Here is a 19,751-nt window from a genome sequence, read left to right on the forward strand (position 1 = left end):
GAATTTGGGTCATTGTACAGAGGAATTGTGGTATGAACTTGAAAAAAAAAAAAACATTCATGATCCAAAATCCTCCAATGTGCCTGAATCTAAACAATTCTGCAAAGAATAGTGGGCCAAGATTCCTTCACAGCGATGGAAAAGACTCATTGCCAGTTATGACAATCACAATATAGTCTTGTTGCCAAAAAGTGTGAATCAAGAATTGTCTGGTTTATGGGGCAATTATTTTTTTTTCCCCCTTTACTCAGTTTGTCTACGTCTGATATTAAAACGTTTGATGATCTGAACTTCTTAGTGGCGACAACCAAAAAAACAAAAAACAACACCCTGAATAAATCTGCAAAAGGGTAGGTACTTTTGTTAATGTGCTTGTTACTTCATAAAACTTAACTTTTCCTGACCTCCATACTTGGACTATGTAATTGCTCAGAAAACTTTGGCTTGGCAGGAAGTTATTGGCTCACTATAAGCTTCCTGACTGCGCCACCATAAAAGAAAACATCTTTAAAAGACAGAGACAGGATATCCTCTTTGTATAGGAAGTGATTTGACTGAGTGCCAACCCCATTAGATGACAGTGGATAAGACAGAATGAGAAAGGCTTGATGGGATTTGGAGTAAATTCTGCAGAATAGATACTGCAAGTTGATACACATTTTGAAAAATTAAGACACAGCCGTAACTCTTTAAATAATTTATTTTATTTATGTTGGTTGCTATCCATAATTAATACAGACAAAAGCAATACTTGACTACCAGAATTTATAAATCATATTCATCTTGTGAGCGTCACAATAAACAAGATATCCAACTATGTACAATGGAAGACAACACATTCAGACTGAGTCAATCCAAGTAAAGAACAATCTGTTCAGACAGAAATGGGAAAAATCGCTTTCAGACATGTCAAGAACAAAATTCCCAGCAATGAAAAACTCTTGGCAGAAAGACAAAATATACAAAGAGCAAAACAGCTCCTGTTTAATGAAAAAAAAAAAGATTAATGCAATGTTACATTTGGTTCCAGAGTTGTAAACTATTTTTGATTCATTTAACTATTGCATATGCCATTAGGTAAAGTGTGTCAACAAGGCAAATAGATCTCTATAATAAAATAAACCAAGATTTTGTTTTGTGTCATATAATCAGAGACTGCGAGGGAGAAAAGCATAAAATACAATGTACAGCCCCAAAGCAACCCCCTCTCCTTTTAAAAATCTGTAGCAATATTCTTTACACAGGAAAAGCAATGCAACCTAGGTCAAATCTAAGAACTCTGTGTATACACTATTTTCAGGTAAACTCTTTTCTATTTACACAATATATATATACACAGATTAAAAACTCTAAAGATAAATATATACCATAAGTTAGCTTGGTACAACTCCAATATTATTTAACACTTTCAAAACCCTTTAAAATCTGCGGTGGTCCCGCAAAATCAGCGATACATTCAGACATGTAAAAGTTTTACAATCTACTGTACACCAAAGGGGTTTGGAGCCAGTTGGGATCGGCACAGATGACAGCCAAAGACAGCAGTCATAAAAAATGGCAACAAAAACTGTTTTTTTAATAGTCCTACCCGGGCGGCCATTTTGGAGGATTTTTTATTTGAAATTGAAATTGAAATTCTGCCATTGTTTCTTTTTTAATTTAAAACAAGTCAAATAATGTGCGTTTATGTGACTGAATGAAAACTCATCAGTGTAATACGGCACTCATCAATGAAAGACACAGTTTTCACATTTACTAGTATAACCTAGTAGCTTATAGCAGCTAACGTTAGCTATTGTTAGCAAAGTTGTGACAGGTTTACAGCAGTGTACTGAGGCAGTTTGCTATATGCTACATGTTAGCATTCATCCATGTGAAACGTTTCTCTTTAGATATATTTTTAAACTAATAGCTTATTAGCAAGGAAATATTATGAAGCTCATTTCATTACAGTGAAGGGTTTTGTTGAGTTTTTAGCTAACAATTGATGTTAGCAAAGGCTCCAAGTTAATACGCCAATATTTCCCCCATTTCGTACCCATGTGTTGCAAATTCCTTTCTATTTTGTACCAGCAAAAAAAAAACATTGATTTTTCTACCTTATAGCTTAAAAGAGAGAAAATGTTAAGTTCATTTCATTACAGTCCAGAGTTTACCAGCTGTTAGCTAACAATTGGTATTTTAGCAAAGGGTAAAGGCTAATTCACACCTTTGCCAATTCGTACCTACACATCGTCATTTCATCTGTAACTCCTTCCATTTATAGTATATGTCTATTGGTTTTTAAGTATTTCAGTGATTTATATCGATTTTCTAGCACACCATCTTTCCATTGATTGCGGTTCCGGTGCCTCTTATGAAACAAGATGAACTATGAAGTGATTAGCCTAAACCATAAAACTATCAATGACCTACTGGTGGTACATATGAGTTATTCAAGTAACATAACCACATTTCATTACTTTAGATGACTAGCAAATTAAAATGTATTACTTTAAATCATCAGTAGTAAAAGTATCTAATGAACTTCTCTGATGTGGGTACAAACTGAAGAATTATTGGTATGAAACTTCTTGTGGTTGACATCTCTCTTTCAATTGTTTCATAGCCGCCATTTTCAGGTACAAAACAACCAAAGCAAAATGACCAACACTCATTAGCTGGGTATTGTTAATGTAATAATTACATGGAAGTACTCTATGTCCTTTCACTTTTATTACTAATCAATCAACAGCTTTGTTTTCAATGGCCACATAATATTTTGTTAGATTCTTCTCCTCCATAATGGTGCCAGATGCAACTGTATTACTATTAAGTTATGTTTTCGCCTTTATCTTGATCCAAGACCGTGCCCCCAATCTTTTACAATGTTCAGTTTGTATTAGCGCTACCCCTCTTATCATCTCAACTTTACAGTTGTACAGTCAAATGATATCACAGCAGGGTGGCCTGTGCCGATCAGAACAACAAGCCTTTGGTTTGAAGGTAGGAGTGTGTGAGGTTTTCAGGCTCAAGTGACTGAGGAACTGTGGGAGGTACAGTGCCTGGTGTGTTTTTAGGGTCAGAGCTGAGTTACAAAGACATGCATAACATTTACGGACATTTAGAAATATATTTTCACAAGTCCAAAATCTTTTATAGGACAAAAAAAAAATGGGTTCAAATGAATAAGAAATTATTCATTAAGAAAATATTTCAATATTAATAGAATAAATCAGATCTCAAGCAGCCAAACTGGTTCTGTACATTTCAGAAATAATTTATTTTAATGGTAAACTATGTATTTTGCTTTCCACAAGATAACAATATAGAGATGTAGGTCTAAATAAATATACCCTAATAGAATATTAGAGATAGAATATTCATCTATTATTTCATAGAAAACAAGGACAGTATATACATTAAGGCATTGGGTAGGTCTTATCAGACATTCATCATCCAAAAATAAATAAAATGTCTAATGTATATTGTGTATATATATATTTATATATAGATATATTTCAATTTACTCAGTGTACCTTGGTATTCCGTCCCTACAGCATGTAGCAGCTTTTATGGTTCACTGACACACTTGTTGCTCGTACTCTGGCAGAGAAACAAGCGCTGCCACACTGACAAAAACTACCCTAAAGTAAATAAATGGTATCTAGTTACCATCAGAGCTTTGCAATTATCTGACTATCTTCGCTTCTGTGCTTGTGCCAAAATTTAGGTCACAGGAGAAATGGCCTCTCAAAGTGCAGGGAACGTACCAACACACATCCGGCATAACGTCTATCTCACACACCTGTAGTGCCTTCAGCGATGCACTGCATTGTAAAGATGGTGACCTGCTTTTTTTTTTTTTTTTTTTCCTAGCGTGTGTGCAAGCTGGCGGCTTCTGATGCTGATGGGTCCACACAGTCTTTTCGGGTCACGGAGCCCAGCGGAAGGGCAAAGTCTTTTTTTTTTTGTTTGTTTGCTTGTTTTTGTTTCGAGCAGCAGGTCAAGACGCCAAACCTGAGGACAACGTTCTTCAGTCTGGAAGGGATGACAAAAAGAGAAAGAAGTTAGTGAAAAACGTTGTACGTTTTCAAAAAGACATTTCTACCACATAGGATGTGCAAGTATAACAGAAAAGACTGTTGTGCCAAAAAAAAAAAAAAAAACAATACCAGTAACTATATCAAGGAGGATATCATTCCAATGGTCTAAATTATTTCCAATGAGATTCCTGAGAAAGGGCAATAAAGACTGAAGTTGTTTCCTTAACATAGTGTTACCCCTCCCCCACATATTACTGCACTTTGCTGGTCAGCTGGCTGAATGAATCCTACAATCCCTTGCTTCCAAAAAAAAAATAAAAAATTGAGGAATTTAGTTTTTCACAAAATAAAGGAAAAGCATGGACAGTCCCAGCATAGAAAATAACAGGCGTCAGAAATTATAAGTCATAGAATCTAAGAAGTCCTGTAATTAGGCATTACAAATAAGGTACCAATGTTTCAAAACCACAAAATATTTTCCTCATAGGCATTCCTTCTTTTTAAACTCCAATCTCAATTGTGCGGCTTTGTCTGACGTTGCTTCCGTATCACATGGATATAACTGTTTTATTGTATGCTCTATTCTTGAAACTCATATGTAATAATATTTGTTACTTATAAATTTAATGAATGAATAAAATATATACATTTTTAAAAATAAACTATATTTTTTGCTTACATCCGAGTTAAAGATAAACAATAAATGAATGTTACGGCTAGCGTTTTTACAATAAATCTAAACTCTAAACCATGTATCGTCGCTGTTTTTGTTTTTAGACCGTTTCAACCCCATTTTGTTCTCAGGCTGCGCTCGCACAAACAACACTGGCGCCAATTAAGCAGACCTCGGAGACAGCAGACGCGAGAGCAACGAGGGAACACGATGTTGCTGTCGTACTGTACAGCGTGAACCCATTCACGGAGTCAGAGGATTGTTTTTCATGCCGCAAAATAGAAAAAAAAAAAAAAAAAAAAAGGAAAAACATCAGATTTTGCTTAAATATCCAGAACAGGAAGTTCTGCACTGCTTGTTTATTGCACATTTGTGCATCTGTCTGGGCAAATTCATATTGACGGGGATATTTATTCCTCCTGACAGGAAGAGTTTTAAATGTGCATTTAAGGGAAAGGGGGGGGGGGGGTTTAAAGCTAACACACCAGCTGTTTCCCCTGCAAGGCTCCTGAAGGACAGTTATGTTTATATATCCGTGTGTGTCGGAGGAGAAGTCTGTTCTGCAACGCTTGTATAATTACATAATCTAGGATGTAGAGCGGTGGGCTAGGGTGGGATGGTGCGTTCTCTTGTCATTCTGCTGCCCTTGTTGCTATGGATACACGTGTAGTGCAGGAGGCCAGGCAACAAGCAGCATCTGTGCTATGAAGTATAGGCAGAGAAACTCCGATGGCGTTTAACAGATGTTCATGCGGGGTTGGGTCACGTGCGACTGGAGCCTGAGCGGAGAGTAAAATGAAAAGCCGCTGCTATTTGGGAGAGAGCGGGTGTCCGGTCTTTTGAAACTTTGAGATGGTGATAAAAAAAAAAAAAGAAAAAAAAAGAAAAGAAAAAGGGAAGTGTCCCGACAAAGCCAGTCAGACGGGCTCAAACACGCGCAGCTGTCAAGTGTGAGGTGGAGGCCGTTGGTCGACACACACACATATACATACATACATACATACATACATACATATATATATATACATACATACATACATATATATATATATATTATATATATATATATAACTATATATATACAACATATATATATATACATATAATATATATACATATATATATATGACATATATACTACATGATATATATATAATATAATATAATATATATAATATATATATAATGATATATATTATATATATAGATATATATATAACAGACACACATATATAGTATATAGTATATATATATATAATATATATATATAGTAATAACACATACATATATATATATATACATATATATACACACATATATATATATATATACACACATATATATATACATATATATACACACATATATATATACACACATATATATATATATATATATATATATATATATATATATATATATATATATATATATATATATATATATATATATATATATACAACATAAATACATACACACATATATATATATAGCATGTTTTTGGTCCATATTTTCATTTTAAAATATTGTTTATTATTAGGTAATATACAGTAAAATTGTGCATTTTATGCATTTTTTGAAGTGATGCGTTTTTCTGATGACGAAACTCAGCGAGCACATGCTTCCACCTTGGGTTACGTATTCCCCAGCTGCTAACCGACGACGGCTCTTGCTGATCAACCCCCCAACTACCACCACCTCCACCCCGACCATCTAATCCTGCCTACAGCGGCTGTAATCTACTCTGGAGCCGCGGCCGGCTAAATGTGGGGAACGCTGGCCACGCAGTTAGTGCTTCTGTCTGGAACATCCCGGCCTAGTTTAGCGCCCACCTCCCACCCCCACCCCATCACCTCGCCTCCTCCCTGGGCCACACACACACACACACACTCACTCGCTGCCTGGAAACTCTGACACAGGATCCTTTGGGGCTACGTGCGTATGTTTGTTCTGCATGGATCATGTAACATGGCATTTCTGGATTTCCACCCTTGGCGGCACGAGTCGCCTTTTGTTGTGCCAACAGTGCCGGCGCGGCTCTAATAAGGGATAAACTATTTAACAGTCGGTGGGTTTGTTTAGGTTGGAGTCGGACGGCAGGGATACAGCAGGGGGGGCCAAGATAATCTGGCTGATGTGTACATTCGAGTGTCACTTCTACGAGTCAGTCCGCAAAGCGCATATGAAAAAAAGGCAAGAGTAGGCTGAAATTTGTGCCAATATATGCACGTGACAAAATACAAAATACACCGGAAGGCTCCTGGTAGATTTGATTGAGGGTTACAAAACCCCCAAAATTTTTCGTTCTGTCTTAAAATAGTTTTTTACAAGGTCTTGTTCCCCCCCTGCAACCAAATTGTACACAGTGTACGACACCACTTCCTGTTTGAATGAATAGATCTGATAGGGTAAAAAAAAAATTCATGCTGGAGGTGTAGTGCAGATGTCTTCTAAACTGTGGAACAAGTTTGCTCAAGCTGAGAGCTGATTGGCTAGACAGATCAATCAAGGGGAGCAGAAGAGGGGTGAGGCTGGGGGAGTGGGGGACAAAAAAGGAGCAGCAAAAGGTAGGGGAATCGGTGGATAAGTAAATAGAGATAAAAATGGGAAAAAATTATAAATTATTACATAGTTAATTAGGCAATGATAATTAAAATAAATAATACACAAATAAAAGACTAAATAAGAAATTGGAAAATTCCAAAAACAAGACAGCCAAGTAAATAATATTGAATAAATTATAATAAAATCAATAAGATAAAAAATACCAAAGTCCAAATATGCTAAATAAACTTATTCATTCCCAAATGTAGAGATAAATACAAGGTTTTTCACATGCGTCTATATCACAGAGTGACATGCGTGTAGGAGGAATACGCGGAAAACTATTTGTCCTACTCCGCTGCAGCATCCTCTCTGCGATGACATCAGTCGCGGCGCAACTGAGCGGATGACTTTGAGGCTCGGCTCGGGGTGGGGGGTGGGGGTGGGTGAGCGGGATTTGAGGAGATGGATGTGAATGTCTCTAATCCGGTTTGCAAATTCCTAACACACACACTTGATGCTGATCGGGCGCCGCTCTCTGCGGCCCGCGGAGGCGGCAGATGGTGGGCCGTCGTTGGGAGACGGGCACTGCGTGTAGCGCCGTCTATACGCGTTTGAACGCTGATATGTGCAAGAGGCGTGAAAATTGGTGTGGTGAGTGACGGTGGTCTAGGGTGGCAGCTGTTTGACCCCTCTCCCCGTTTTATTGCAACCCCGATGCTCTCTCACGCTAACCCTCTGGAAAGTGGCCATCTGCCACTGGCACTCAGGAGACTCCTTCCCTCGTGTTCACCCTTCACCACCTCCTTTATCACACATCTATCCCCCACTGTCCTGCTAAAATCTAAATTTACAAACCTGGCTGCAGCAGCCACGATCCGCAGCTGACACCCTTGCCGGCGTCAGATGGGGGCATTGGGTTCGGACGCGGAGGTGGAAACGTAGACGGCTGACTTCGCTAATCTGGGCCCGGTACAGAACATCCACCTGGCTGAGCCGTGGCTAGCCGGGGGCCGGGGGTTGGAGAGCAGAGGTAAACACGGCGACCGGGGTCATGTGGGCTGAGTGGCTGACAAAACAGAGGAGGTAAACAAACTCCTGACCCCAATGCCAGGCATCTGAGCTGCCCCGTTAAGTGGGAGATTTGAAAAGAAAACACGTCCGAAGCGTAGGAACCCACGGCTGCACAGCCATCTGTGCTGTCCGGTTCACTCAGTTAGGGCTAATTTGCTCGGGGTAGTTGCCCTGGTAAGCCATTCCAGCCAAACTGGATTTCACTGAGAAGGTTAACCAATCAGCAGAGGTGTTTAGCTGGACTAAAAAGCTGCAGCGCTTCGGGTCAGAAAGCCAAGCGAGATATCCGGACGCATCAAACCACCTCGCCCCACTAATGTTTTTCCCTCTTTCGCCCCTCGGCAGTGAAACAGAGCTCACAGCGGACAAGCAACCAACTTGCCATCGGAGCCTCAAAGCGGGCCCGAGCAGTTTGTTGTTGTAGTTAAAGAAAAAAAAAAAATAACATCCTCCAACTTCTCTGTATATAAGACCACGCTCCATTTCCCTCCCCCCCTACTCTCCGCCTGCCTGTCTTCTGGTAAGCGAACGGCCTAATGAAGCAGAAGGGTAGCAAAGTGCACGTGCCGTCCTGCCCCATTATGCACGCATCCACTGGCTTCCTCCACCACAAGCAGCCGACCGCTGGAAAAACAACAGCCGACTACAGGTCTAGAGGAGGCATGGCTGCAGCAGTGGAGCTGCTCTGCATGCGTACGTGCCACAGTCCACACGCATGTACTATCTGTTCCTCCTCCCTCTCCCGCTTTATTGGCGGCGTTAAAAATATTTTCACCCTCTAGGACGCACAAGCTGCGACACATGTGGGCCGACATTAAATTTCCACCAAAGCAGCTTTGACTCCTGACTGCTGATTGGTTTCAAAAAAGGCTGTATAGAGCAGAGTGGCAGTCGCAGCGCTGACCCCTCCCCCACGTGTTGCTGTGCGCGACTGCTATGCTTTACCCCCTCACCCACAGTATGGATGCCGTGGTGTGACGGCATGAAGTATTTGGTGGTATTTGCGCAGAAATGTTGAACAAAAACGTATCATCTGGTCCAAAAGCTAGATACCAGAAATTATTTTTATCGAAATTCGGATTTTTAAGAATTGAAATTTTTAATTGGAGACTTTTCCGAAACAAAACAAAATTAATGCTTTCAAACATTACTTGGTTGCATAAGTTTCTTTCGATTCATATCGGCCCATTAGACTTTTGCTGTCATGTAAACACCATAAGCAAAAAAATATTTTGTATACATCATTTAATCAGCATTTGCCTTTTTTCAAATACAAAAATATCATCGCTAATTATTTTACGTGCATTTAGCAAGGAATGCGCCAACTTGATACAACCGACATTGGTACACGACAATTATCCCACAGATGCTAAACCAAATGCGACAGATCGTTTCTTAAAATTTCCAATTGCTTATGCACAGGATTTTGTCGTTAAGGCTGACTGGCGGTCCGCAACAACAAGCGGGGGAGGGGCAGCTGCTCCACGCCGCCGAAAAAAAAAAAAAAAAAAAACACATTCCGGCCTAAACCAACTCCCCAACCTGGAGAGAGTGGAAAATAGAGGCTCTTCGGGGGAAAAGAGCAAAGTTTCCATCTTCCAGGCTGAGTTTGCTGAATTCCACCTTGTTTACCAACGTCACTGACTGCGCAAATACGAAGAACTCTGTGTGCTAAAAATGAAGCGTAACCCCTCGCTCTCTCTCTCTCTCTCCCTCTCCATACGCAGGGATTTTGTGGAGCAATAAAAGCCTCTATTCTAACGGCAACAGCCCTGACAAAAAAAGAAAAGAAAAAAACACTTTCACAGCAACTTTTGAAAGCAGCTTCATCAAGAAAGAAAACCGTGACCTTCAATTACTCTGACGACCAAGCACCCACCCACTTGCATGTCAGGGTCCCACAAACCGATCCCCCTCCCCCAAACTCGGCCCTCCGAGGCCTCTACGTGCTCACAGGCACTCTCGAGGTCCCCTGGGATGCAGGGGTCGGACCTGTTTACCGTCGCCTGCCAGCAGATCTAGCTGGCTGACGGGGATATTCTGGGACAGAGTATTGATTGCAGGACAGTGGGAATGGTTGAGGTCACATTGATAGGCAACACATCCTAATGCTTGTCCAAGTGGAATAAAATAAAATAAAATAAAAAAGCCGGAAATGACTTTCCAGCTTTCAGTCTGGTTACATTTCATTGCTGATGTCAAACCTATTAAACCCATTTAATAGCAAAATGGCAACGCTACTGACGTAATAACTGCTTAAAAGCCTTTTCCAGGAGGTTCGGAAATAATCCCCAAACTGCTGTTTCCGTTTATTTGAGAGCAAAACAGAAAAAAACTTCTGTTTACATCAGGGCTCTCCTGGGCATGTGCAGTCGGCTTGCGCGTTTCTAACATCTGCTCCGGCGAATCGGCGGCAGCAGCAGCAGCGCCGCTCTGTCACGGTGCTTGTTTACTTCCAAGCTCTTAGCCTGGTCACGTTTCACCACAGCCCTGTGTTGCGTTCACGCGCATCAGGGAAATGGATGGGAGCGCACGGTTCCCGGAGCTCCTAAAAGCAGCAGGAAGAATTTCAAAGAAGGTCTAAAAAATGGCCTTTTTGTTTTAAGTACACACATTTCGCTAGTTTTAAAAAGGCAAATTTTAGAAGCACAAGGGCTAATTGTTCAGACCTATTAGCCTATGTGTGCTTTGAAATCCTCTGAGTTGTTTTGATGTCGAAGGAGGTGCCCTTTTTTCCCCTTCACTATGTGAGCACCAATTGAAAAGCAGTGGATTTTTAGGGCAACATTTGCTGGTAATAGAAACACACTTGAACTGGCGTTAAACAAATGACACCCCACTCCCATTCTGTACCCAAAACTTAATTACATGCATATATATTTTCTTTGTAGTTGTGTGTTTTCATGAACAGTCTTAACAATTACTCATTTTTCGCATAATTACATTTTTATATCATTCTTTGAAGAGCCGATATTACTCCCTAATTGAACTGATTGCGGTTCTGATCCCAGACTCCTATGGAAGACCAAACCTGACTCATACCCAGACAAACTCATTATCATCCATCTAATGCTACTATGATGGGTACCAATTGACCCCTGGTCAGTACAAAACGTCCCCTTGCAGGCGCCTCCATTTGTACCAAAGCACTTTGCATTGTCTTTGTACTGAATTGTGCTATATAAATAAATTTGCCTTGCCTTGCCTTGCCTTACTCATACGACACAAACAAAGGTTCAGAGAGACTAGCGTCCTTCAATGTACACTCACCTTTGGCAGTGGTTGCAGTCTCCTTGAAACCCAAACAGACATAAGGTGTGCTGTGTAATCCATTGATGCCCCCTTTGCAGCTGCGTGTGGGTTTAAAGCCAACCAGGTCCCCGCACTTCTCCACGTCCCTGTTGTCCAGCAGGTTCAAGGCGATGTAGTTCAGCCCGTTGGAGAAGCCGGCCGAGCCGTGGCGGTTCACGGGACTGCCGTACTCGTCGTCGGAACCCTCGCTGCTGCGCGACGAGATGTTCTCCACCGAGCTGGGCCTCTTGACGGCGTCGGCGCGCGCGAACGAGGGAAAGACCGGCGTCACGGTGGCCGTGGAGGAGAAGGTTTCCGAACTGTGGCGCCGGCGCCCCTGCGGATTGGCCCGGATGACCTTGGCAGAGCGGTCCGGGTCCACGGGCGAGGAAGTCGCTGCTCCAAGCAGGAAGACCCCGATCCTTTCGGGAACGTCTTGGTCCTCGAGCGATAGCCTCCGCTCCCTGCAGCTCTGGCTGCTGGAACACAGTGTTCAAAATGACATTAAAATCCACAGACATGTTGGTAAATTCCTAATGTATTCAGAACAGAAAGGTGATGACTCTACTAAATTTCTTTATGCAATTTTAAACATTTTAACCCATATTGCATCGTTCTCCAGGGCTGAATCTTCCCCCACCAGAAAACTAAATATATGAGTTTAAAGTCTGGGTCCAGTTTATATCCATCCATCACTAGTTTAACATAACCATAAACAATGCCAGAATAGCTGCACATTTCATCACACAGACACATACCTTGAGTTCTGAGGAACAAGCTGTGGGGGAGAGCTAGTCATCTCGAATGTCATCTCGGTGTAGTCGTTTTTCGCCTCGTCCTCGAAGCTTCGGGAGCTTTTCTCGCCTTCCACGCGGTAGACTACATCCTCCTCGGTGCAGGGGCACGAGGAATGCTCCGGCAGAGTGTCCAGTCGCTCGGCAGCAGTGTCGCCCCCCTTGGGCGAGTGTGAGCCCAGCTCCAGGTTCATGTAGTCGGACAGAGATGACCTCCCCGGGCCCCCGCCGCTGGACCCCAGAGATGAAGACTGGCTCTCCGTGGATACGGTGGACGGCGGGGAGGATCTGTTTCCGCTGAAGTCGATGTTGATGTACTCACCGGGGCTGCGGGGCTCTAAGGGAAGGGGATGCTCGTTCATGCTGGGCAGGGTCCTCAGGGTGTCTAGAGACAGCCTGTTGGGTCTCCCCAGCCTCCCTCTGTAAGACAGATTCTCTGCTCGATGATGCCTGACAGGGGAGGGCACTGAGGGGCTCAGCGGTGATGTTTGAACTGCACATGACTGCATTACTGAATAATAGTTGGACTCCCCGGACCTCTGCCGTGAACTCTGTGGGCTCATCAACACATACTGGCCGCCGTCTTCATCCTTGGATGACTGGAGCTTTGGAGGCTGGGCGAGGGAGCCCGTCTGGTAAGCTGGCCTGATTGTTGCTGGTTCCCCAGCGAGCGGGCTTAGGTAGTAATCAGGAGGGGTCTGCAGAGGGGGCGGGTTTCCAGGTGACATGTTCATGTATTCGCCGCTTCTGTCAGGGCTGTCCATAGAGGATTTGGAGCCGCACCACATTCTCATGTAGCCACTGTCTTCCAGAGAGCTGCTGCAGGGGGAGTTCGCCTTGTAGCCGCCGTTGGGGGTTACCTGAGGGTGCACCCTGGGGTTGACTATCTGCTTTGGTGCGGAGACGCACATGGGGCTCATGGGCACGTAGTTATCCGTCTTGCCAGACTGAGGGGCTACGCCTGGCGTCATGGGCAGGTAGCCATCATCGCCAAGGTTGCTACTGGAGCTTCTGGACGAACCGATTTCTATGTCCCCGTAATCCTCGGGATAGCACACTTTGGGTGAAGCAGAGTGGGAGTTTTGTCCGTGGGCCATCCTCATGAGGGTGTACTCGTCCAAGGAAGCCGAGGACAACGGGGTCACCACTTTCTGTTGCCGTGGGGTGGTGAGGGAGTGCGTTCGCTTCCTGTATGCCTTGTCAAAGAGCTGACCCTCGAGGCCACAGGTGGACTTGCTGCCGTTGGCACTCTCCATCAGCATGTAGCCACAGGGGTCGCTCAGGTCACGGGATGGAGGGGTGCTGGACAGGGAGTCGGGAGTGCCACTGCGCGTCAGAGTGAGAAACTTGGGCTCACCTGGGCTACAGCTGTAATCGTCACAGAGAAGGAAGCCAGTGTCACTGATGGAGCCAGATATGGAGGCACTGCAGCTGAAGGGGTGCCTGGCTTTGTCTGGGGTCGAGACTCTCGCTCCTCCTCTGGGAGACACACTGATGGGGCTGGAGGCGGCAGGCGGAGAGTTAGATACTGGCATTGAACGACTGTGATGGAGATTGGACGCAGACTCCAGCATTCTGCAGGTCCGCCCGTTGCTGACGGTGTGAGACCTCATGAGGTGATTCCCAGAATTGGGACTGGTGGGACTCCCACTGACTGGTATGGACATGGACACGGGCCGGGTAACGCTCCCATCTCCCTCGCTGGCCGTCCTTATCCGACAGGACGTGAACTTCCTCCCTGGGGACGTGGCGGCCATGCTGTCTGTCCTGGATCTTCTCACCAAGCCCGTCTGACTCGGAGGGAGGTTGTTGAGGTTGCGCCGGGTGGGCACAGAGATGGGGTTGGTGCTAGCCGACTGGCTTTTGCTCCTCGGTCTAAACTCTGAGAGCTCCTTCATGGCCTTCATCGCCTCCAGGATGGTCTCGTGGATGTTCTGTGCAACGACCGAGTCCTCTGCCTGCATCCAGAACTCCCCTGGCCCTGTGACCGCCGACCTACCCACCTCTATGAAGAAGAAGCTGTCCGAGTGGCCACATCTCCTGATGTTCATGAGTTGGAGATTGACGGCTGCCGTTTCGGAGTTCAGCTTGACGAAGCTGATGTTCCGGCTCGATAAACACAGCCGGTACACCCCGGTGAGGTTTTTAATCTGACCCAAGCCCCTGGATTTCAAGTTGACCTGCCACACCTCCTTATAGGCAGCTGTTGCAGGGGCAAGCTGTCCGTAGGTGGTCTCCTCAAAGCCCACTAAGGAGGATGTGGAAGCAGGGCTGTCAAACACTTTGCTCTCTGCTATTAGATCAGTCAGAACGTCGTACCAGCTCTCCTGGTCCTGCTCGTTGTCTGCAGCCACAGCAAAGTATTCGTCCTTGGTGTAGAGGGCGATGAGGTGCTTGTGTTTGGCGTCGGCGCGCTTGTTTACGCACAGACAGGAGTCCAAAGTTATGACGCGCTTGGCGGCGGACTTGTTTCTCCATTTCTTCTCGCTCTCATAATACTCCAGGCGTGCGGGGCTGCGCTCCGTGGGCTCCCGGAGCACGAAAAAGCGCCTGTGCCCGTGTTTCTGCTTCCTCAGGTAGCCGTACTTCTTCACGTCACTCGTCCCATTCGCTAACAGGTGTCCCCCCGTCGCTGGAGGACTCGCCATCTCTCCAGGATAAGGAGCACAAAAACACTCGGAGTAGAAAGAAGACGTCCAACCCGTTTAATTTAGTTCTCCGCGGACGAGTGTGCCCGCTGCGGTAAAAAAAAATAAAACAACAACAACAACAGAGCAGTGCGCGTAGACCAGTGACTGCTCTGATGCAGGAGAAAAACAACATGTGACGCTGCTGCTCTAAAAACAGAATAAAACACAGTCATAGGGGGCGGGGCGGGGCGTCCTGCGAGAGCAGCGCCATAGATCGGGTTAAATAGATAGAAACCCCGGTGGAGTGCGCGCCTCCACCATATGCTGAGTGGCAAGTTCCCCCTTAGAGGCCGAGGTTTGGAAAAAGACATCGCCTTGTAAAACAAGCCCTTATAAGAACAGTTTACATATAATTTCAATGAACCGGTTTTGCATAGAAAGGTAGTGATTTTAGAACTACAGAGGAAAAATGAACGATATCTTTGGCCAAAGTATTACAGAGCAAAGTGCATGGTGCGTGATATTCAACTAAACAGGCCTTGTTTACCTCTGAAAATATGCCAGACCACTCACTCTAATTCAGTTTTAGAAGAAAATAAATAATTAAAAATAAAAATAACTGTGTTCAGCTATTTGATTTTGTTAACAAAATAATTACTTCATGGTGGGTGGGGTTTATATCCGCCATAAAATAACGATTGTGTTGTTTAATCTGGCTTTCCAATTGAAATGTATTATTATTATTATTATTATTATTCTTATTATTATTGATGTTATTATTATTATTATTATTATTATTATTATTATTATTATTATTGATGTTATTATTATTATTATTATTATTATTATTATTATTATTATTATTATTATTATTATTATTATTATTATTATTATTATTATTATTAGTCAGGATCAACAGGTGACCAAGGGAACGAGCATTGACAGTTTTTTATTTTACTTTATCTATTTATTTTGTATCTAATACATAGGTATTTTTGCGTTTTCTAATGTCATACAGCCGCAGCGCCAATCACAATATGGCGGCGGCGCTGACGCGTGACCCCGGAAGCTCGCGCGGCTTCTACTCCGCAAAGTCTACAAAGCGCGTTCGTCCATCACCGCGAAGCTCCGCCGCCTATTGGCTGTCTCGGCCATTCAAAACAGACAGGCCCCTGCCCCCGCTTTCCCAGCACTTCGCTCTCTGGCACGTAGATAGAAACAGAAACAGAAGCGTCGCACGGCGGAGTAAATAATTCCCGTAAAATCCCACGGTGAAAAAGAAAGCGAGACGCAAAAACAGGAAAACACATTCCAGAGGCTTGTTTTGGCATATCTGCGAATCATCGGCCGATCTCCCAGATCAACTGTCAAACTCTTAGTATTTTATGTTAAATGTGGTTTTAAGAGGTGTTTTTTTTTGGGGGGGGGGGGGGGGGGGGGTTAAGTATGCAACACAATGCTGCATAACGCATTTCACCCCATTCATTTGTAAAGGCCGCGAGACTGTAAACAAACCTGACGTCCCACTTGTTATATAACGGACTGTTGTGGCCTATTTTTAAACCTGTGGGTATTCCTATCCAACCGGAACATTGTGTTTCCCGTTTCAGTCACCCAGCATTCCTGTTCCCATGACTAAAAACGCTGGTTCAGTTTATCATCTGCTTTTTTTTATTTTTTTTATTTTTATTCTGTTACGCGTTTGCGCGCACTTTGCTGCGTCTGTACAAAACGATCCCTCCAAATGAAAAACAGCCGTCTCACTCACTCTAAAGCAAATGCGTCAGAGCCATTGCGCCAGCGGCAGTCGTGATCTGAGGCAATGCTGCCATCGGATGGAGGATGCGCTCCGTGCAACGTTTTACGCGCTGCACACAAGTTTTCTGATTCGAGGTTCGGGAAGAATGAAAAGCATTTTGTTTACGACGTGGCTCACAAAGACAAACGGGGGAAAGCTGTGAAAAATGGCTGCTTGCAGACATCTGCTTTTCAGATCATGCTGGTAATTATGCCGGTAATTCTGTCCATGATCCCCAGGATCATTGAATCGCATCCACGCAGGGATTGTTTGTTTCTCTAAATAATCCCCCAACAAGCAGATTACACCTCCAAGGTGTCACAGGGACATATGTGGGGGTCTCTGGATTCTTAATAAGCAACAACCACATAGATTCACCAGATTAAGGCTAATCCTAATCACTATTGTTCTCAGTTTCGATGCCATTGATTCAAATCGGACCTCCTGACCTTTTTTGTGTTTGTTTTGCAAAGGAGTGACTTTAGAAGGGCTTAACGTTTGCTGCAAACGTGTGTTTTGTAAAAGCAAAACCATAAACATCCCCAACAGGATGGAGTGACAAAATCACAGACAAAAAAACCAAAGAGATTATCAGTGATATCTAGCAACCAGAGACAAACAGAAACCTGGAACCAAAACAGAGCCACGGTGAATGTTTTTGTAAGCCATGTCTGGAATGGATGCATATTCCAGAAGATTGTTGATTTCCTGTCAGTCCAGGAACGTTTATGATCGTATTTTACAGCTGATTCCAACATCTCAGTTACATCTACAGTAAAATCAGGATCACAATAATCTGCTGAAGCCTGTACGTGTTGGAGGCATCAAGCTGGTTTAGATTGCATCTGTCTGACAGATTCCAGTTTGTTTATGTGAACGATACATCATCATTCACAGATGAGATGTGGAGTACCACATGGCTCAATGTTTGGACCAATATCCTTTACTTTAAACCTGCTTCCACTTGTTGACATCATTTGAAAGCATCAGATAAATTGTCACTTATAAACTGATGATACGTAGGTATAGTTTAAGCAAAGCTTGCTGAATCTAGTCAGTTATTCAGAGTTTCAGAATGGTTAGTCCATTTGATCAGTCAGAACTGCCTTTTAATTACACTTGGACACCAATAGACGTCTTTATGTGGACATCTTTTCATCTCTCTCTTCAACAATATTTTCCACGTTGTTTACATGGAAGGCTATATCCTTTTTTCTAAAGGGAATATGAAATGGGTGTTTGGGCAATTTTGTGTGTGTATATAATATCTGTCCATTTCTCGAACATTATTTAAAGAGTTTTCAGTCATTTTATGTAAAATTCAGTTACAACATATGGAAAGGTTTGAGATTTTTAGTAAGACTTTACTTGAAGGGGTGTGCATAAGACTGACGTTACACTGTCATAAACATGACATAAGAACGAGTCTTTATGAATGTTTATGAATGTTGTCATTAAATTATTACGGCAAATTATGACACTTTCAATCCAAAGTTGCCATTGTTTAAAATGTCTTTGTTAGCACAACGTGACATTAACATCCCACTATCCATTTTCTGACTCGCTTATGCCTCATGGGGTCATGAGGGGTGCTGGTGCCTTCCTCCAGGCGTTCAATGGGCGAGAGGCGGGGGACACCCAGGACAGGTCCTTGACATTAACAGAACCAAAAAATGTCTTTGTAATGACAACTTGACATTAACCAAGAAATCATAGCCCATCATAAATATGTCATAACAGGTCTAATTACAACCCTTTAAAAAGTTATTTAGACACTACATTACACTTTCATTTGTGATTGGTCTTAACTTTGGCTGCCGGGAGACCATTTTTACAGCGTCATTAATATTTCCCCTTACCTCAGTAAAGTTCAACAAGTAGGACTAGTTGCACAGATGTCAGTAAGTGGTATTATACTGACAAATGAAATGTTTGGCTCTGTCAATGTCAAGTTGTCATAACAAAGGCATTTTAAACAACCTCAACTTTGAATTAAAAGTGTCACAATTTACCGAATGACACTTCATTCATAAAGACTCCTTCATGATCATGACGGGTGTGATGGCATGTTTATGACAGTCTTATGCACACCCCTTCAAGTAAAGTGTCACCAATCATTCTTTTGTCTAAAATTTATGGAATTTCAAAGGTCCAAGGGTCAGTTAGGGTTTTATAGTTCTAGGGTAAAAAGGTTGCCTAACCCTGACCTCCCGAAGCAAGTGTCACCCGTCAGGTATTCTTATTCAGACTTCTGCTCTCAGCAATACTGACCTCTAGTGGCATAAAAAATGTTCGATTTCCAGTTTACAATCTTTAGTTTTTCAAGGCTCAAATTTGCAAATTGTAGCGTTTACTGTATGTATCAGACTCAGTCACATGTTTCCATGTCCATTTGGTGAAACTAAGCACCCATTTAGAATAAAATAGAAGAATAGCTATAATGTTCATAACTCATGGCTCAAAGCCCATAACCCTTTTAATGTTTAAGTTCTGTACATGAATTGGAAAAACAGAAATTAGTGCTCTGAGATACATTGCGAAGCTATCCATGCCCTACTTGTAAAATGTCAGAAAACAGATCGTTTAGTGCATCGTCTCCACAGTGAAATTTGGTGGTGGTATATCTTGCTGTGGAGATAACGAAGCTGGTCCGAGCTGATGGGACGATATATGGATCTAAATACATGCCGATACTGGACTTATGACAGGGTTGTGGCGGCTTTTGCTCCAGTTGGACAATGACTCTAATACAGCCAGAAATACAAAGAAATGGCCTCAATCTACTTATATTAATGACTTTCTTTTAGAGGAGTATGCATGTTATTCCTGATCCCCAGTCACTGATGGTTACAGGGCCTTGCAAAAGTATTCATGCTACTGAAACTGTTTTTATATTTGCTCATGTTAAGACAACAACTGCAC

General features: G+C 43.0%; 1 protein-coding gene across 2 annotated transcripts; it reads right to left on the minus strand.

Moving 5' to 3' along the window:
- Positions 1-686: 686 nt before the first annotated feature.
- Positions 687-15,215, minus strand: LOC105916164 (insulin receptor substrate 2). 2 transcript variants are annotated; one of them, XM_036127864.1, is made up of 3 exons: positions 12,366-15,215; positions 11,587-12,083; positions 687-4,020 (listed from the first exon to the last, which is right to left on the minus strand). In XM_036127864.1, exons 1-3 carry the CDS (start codon positions 15,047-15,049, stop codon positions 4,016-4,018), a joined length of 3,186 nt encoding a protein of 1,061 aa, XP_035983757.1. In that variant the 5' UTR covers positions 15,050-15,215; the 3' UTR covers positions 687-4,015. The 2 variants fall into 2 exon arrangements, with proteins under 2 accessions (XP_035983757.1, XP_012705972.2); XM_012850518.3 differs by having other exon boundaries at positions 11,587-12,086; positions 12,366-15,214.
- Positions 15,216-19,751: the final 4,536 nt, after the last annotated feature.

Source organism: Fundulus heteroclitus, chromosome 24, assembly GCF_011125445.2.
Source record: "Fundulus heteroclitus isolate FHET01 chromosome 24, MU-UCD_Fhet_4.1, whole genome shotgun sequence".
Taxonomy (NCBI): domain Eukaryota; kingdom Metazoa; phylum Chordata; class Actinopteri; order Cyprinodontiformes; family Fundulidae; genus Fundulus; species Fundulus heteroclitus.